The sequence below is a fragment of the Myotis davidii genome, unplaced genomic scaffold (genome assembly GCF_000327345.1).
Source record: "Myotis davidii unplaced genomic scaffold, ASM32734v1 scaffold472, whole genome shotgun sequence".
Taxonomy (NCBI): Eukaryota; Metazoa; Chordata; class Mammalia; order Chiroptera; family Vespertilionidae; genus Myotis; species Myotis davidii.
Window position 1 is genome coordinate 1,907,987 of NW_006283774.1, and position 1,803 is coordinate 1,909,789.

Sequence of the window (1,803 nt, forward strand, 5' to 3'; positions counted from 1 at the left end):
CAGACCCTGTCGCTCTCTCCACGCCCCCGTCACGCGTGGGCGGGCGAGTGACCTCACAGGGTTCTGATTCACCCCCTTCCTCTGGGCTCTGTTTCCTCAGCAATCAGGCTCTTTGCTGCCTGTGAAAAGGTGTGTCCGTGGGGACAGTATCACACAAGGTTATGACCGAACTGCTGTCACCCAAGATCTGATTTCTCAACACCCGGCCTGCACATCACCCTGAGAACGCCCCTTCCTTCCTCAGAACACGGGTCGCTGCCCACTGTCACCGAGTCCTCAGCCATCCTCGGCCTGCCCACCATCCCGCCTTCCGCACGGCACACACACCTGTTAGCTGGCACACACGCCTGTTTGCTTGCACACACGCCTGTTTGCTTGCACACACGCCTGTTAGCTTGTACACACGCCTGTTAGCTTGTACACATGCCTGTTTGCTTGTACACACGCCTGTTAGCTGGCACACACGCCTGTTTGCTTGCACACACGCCTGTTAGCTTGTACACACGCCTGTTAGCTTGTACACATGCCTGTTTGCTTGTACACACGCCTGTTAGCTGGCACACACGCCTGTTTGCTTGCACACACGCCTGTTAGCTTGTACACACGCCTGTTAGCTTGTACACATGCCTGTTTGCTTGTACACACGCCTGTTAGCTGGCACACACGCCTGTTTGCTTGCACACACGCCTGTTAGCTTGTACACACACCTGTTAGCTTGCACACACGCCTGTTAGCTTGCACACACGCCTGTTAGCTTGCACACACACACACACGTCCACTCTAGACTGTTTATTTTCCAGCATCCTCGCATTAGCGCTCATGTCCCGTGTTAGGGCCGCGCGAGGGGGCGGCCGCGGGTTAGGGCCCCGGGATGCAGGTGCGCAGGTGCGGACACAGCGGCGCACAGCGGGCTCACTCACCCATCGCGCTCCTCCTGTTCTCCTCGCGGTCCTCCGTGCGCAGGGGCACCAGGGGGCTGGGCGGCGGGGGCGCGGGCGCCCGCCTCTTCTTCCTCTGCAGGTCCATCTGGGAGCCCAGGGACATCTGGGAGCACAAAGGACACTCAGTGTCAGGGCGGCTCTGGCCAGCACAGAGCTTGGGGTACCCACGGGGGGAGCCAGCTTGTGGGACACGGTGTCCCCGGGAGGGCAGTGCAGGCTGCCGTGTCCCCAGGAGGGGCCCTGGGGTGGCCAGAGAAGCTCACAGACGCCCCCCAAGACCCCTCTGCGCTCGGGGCTGTGCCCATGTCTTACAGGGACGCCTGACAAAGCCAGAAGTGGGGTGACGTCTCAGCACAGCGATGAGAAAGGGCTCCTCGCCCTCCGTCAGCGGCCAAGGAAAACTGCCCCTCCAGGGGCTGCAAGAGCGCTGCCCGGTGGTGCCCGCGGCAGAAGCACCGAGTAACACCCATCGACTTGAAACTTTATTTTTTATTTAAAAATATGTTTATTGATTTCAGAGAGGAAGGAAGCGGGGGAGAGAGAGAAACATCAATGATGTCCACCAGCCTTTGGAGAAACTGATGTGTTATGACCTCGTTTCCCTTAAGGCACAGAACTACTGAGGGCGTTGGGTCCGACCTGCTGTGCTCGGAACCTCGGGAGGAGATAAAGGGAGCCCCGCATGTGCTGAAGGCCTGATCCGCCTGCTATGCTGCCAGCCCCGAGGACGGCGCCACGGAAGCGAGCGCTTCTGGGAACCCCGTTCTAGCATTTCTAGAGCTCCCCCGGGAGCCCGCCTGCGCACCGCTGTCCCATCCCCCTCCGACCACCTTCCGTCTCCTCCTGCGCACCCTTCGGGGAC

General features: G+C 60.2%; 1 protein-coding gene across 1 annotated transcript in view; it reads right to left on the minus strand.

The window, feature by feature from the left end:
• Nucleotides 1-1,803, minus strand: part of COBL (cordon-bleu WH2 repeat protein) — an 86,497-nt gene that overhangs the window by 55,135 nt on the left and 29,559 nt on the right. Inside the window, exon 8 of the mRNA XM_015566796.1 lies at nucleotides 921-1,044. Within this exon, the coding sequence (XP_015422282.1) occupies nucleotides 921-1,044 (124 nt within the window). The remainder of the gene's footprint in view (nucleotides 1-920; nucleotides 1,045-1,803) is intronic.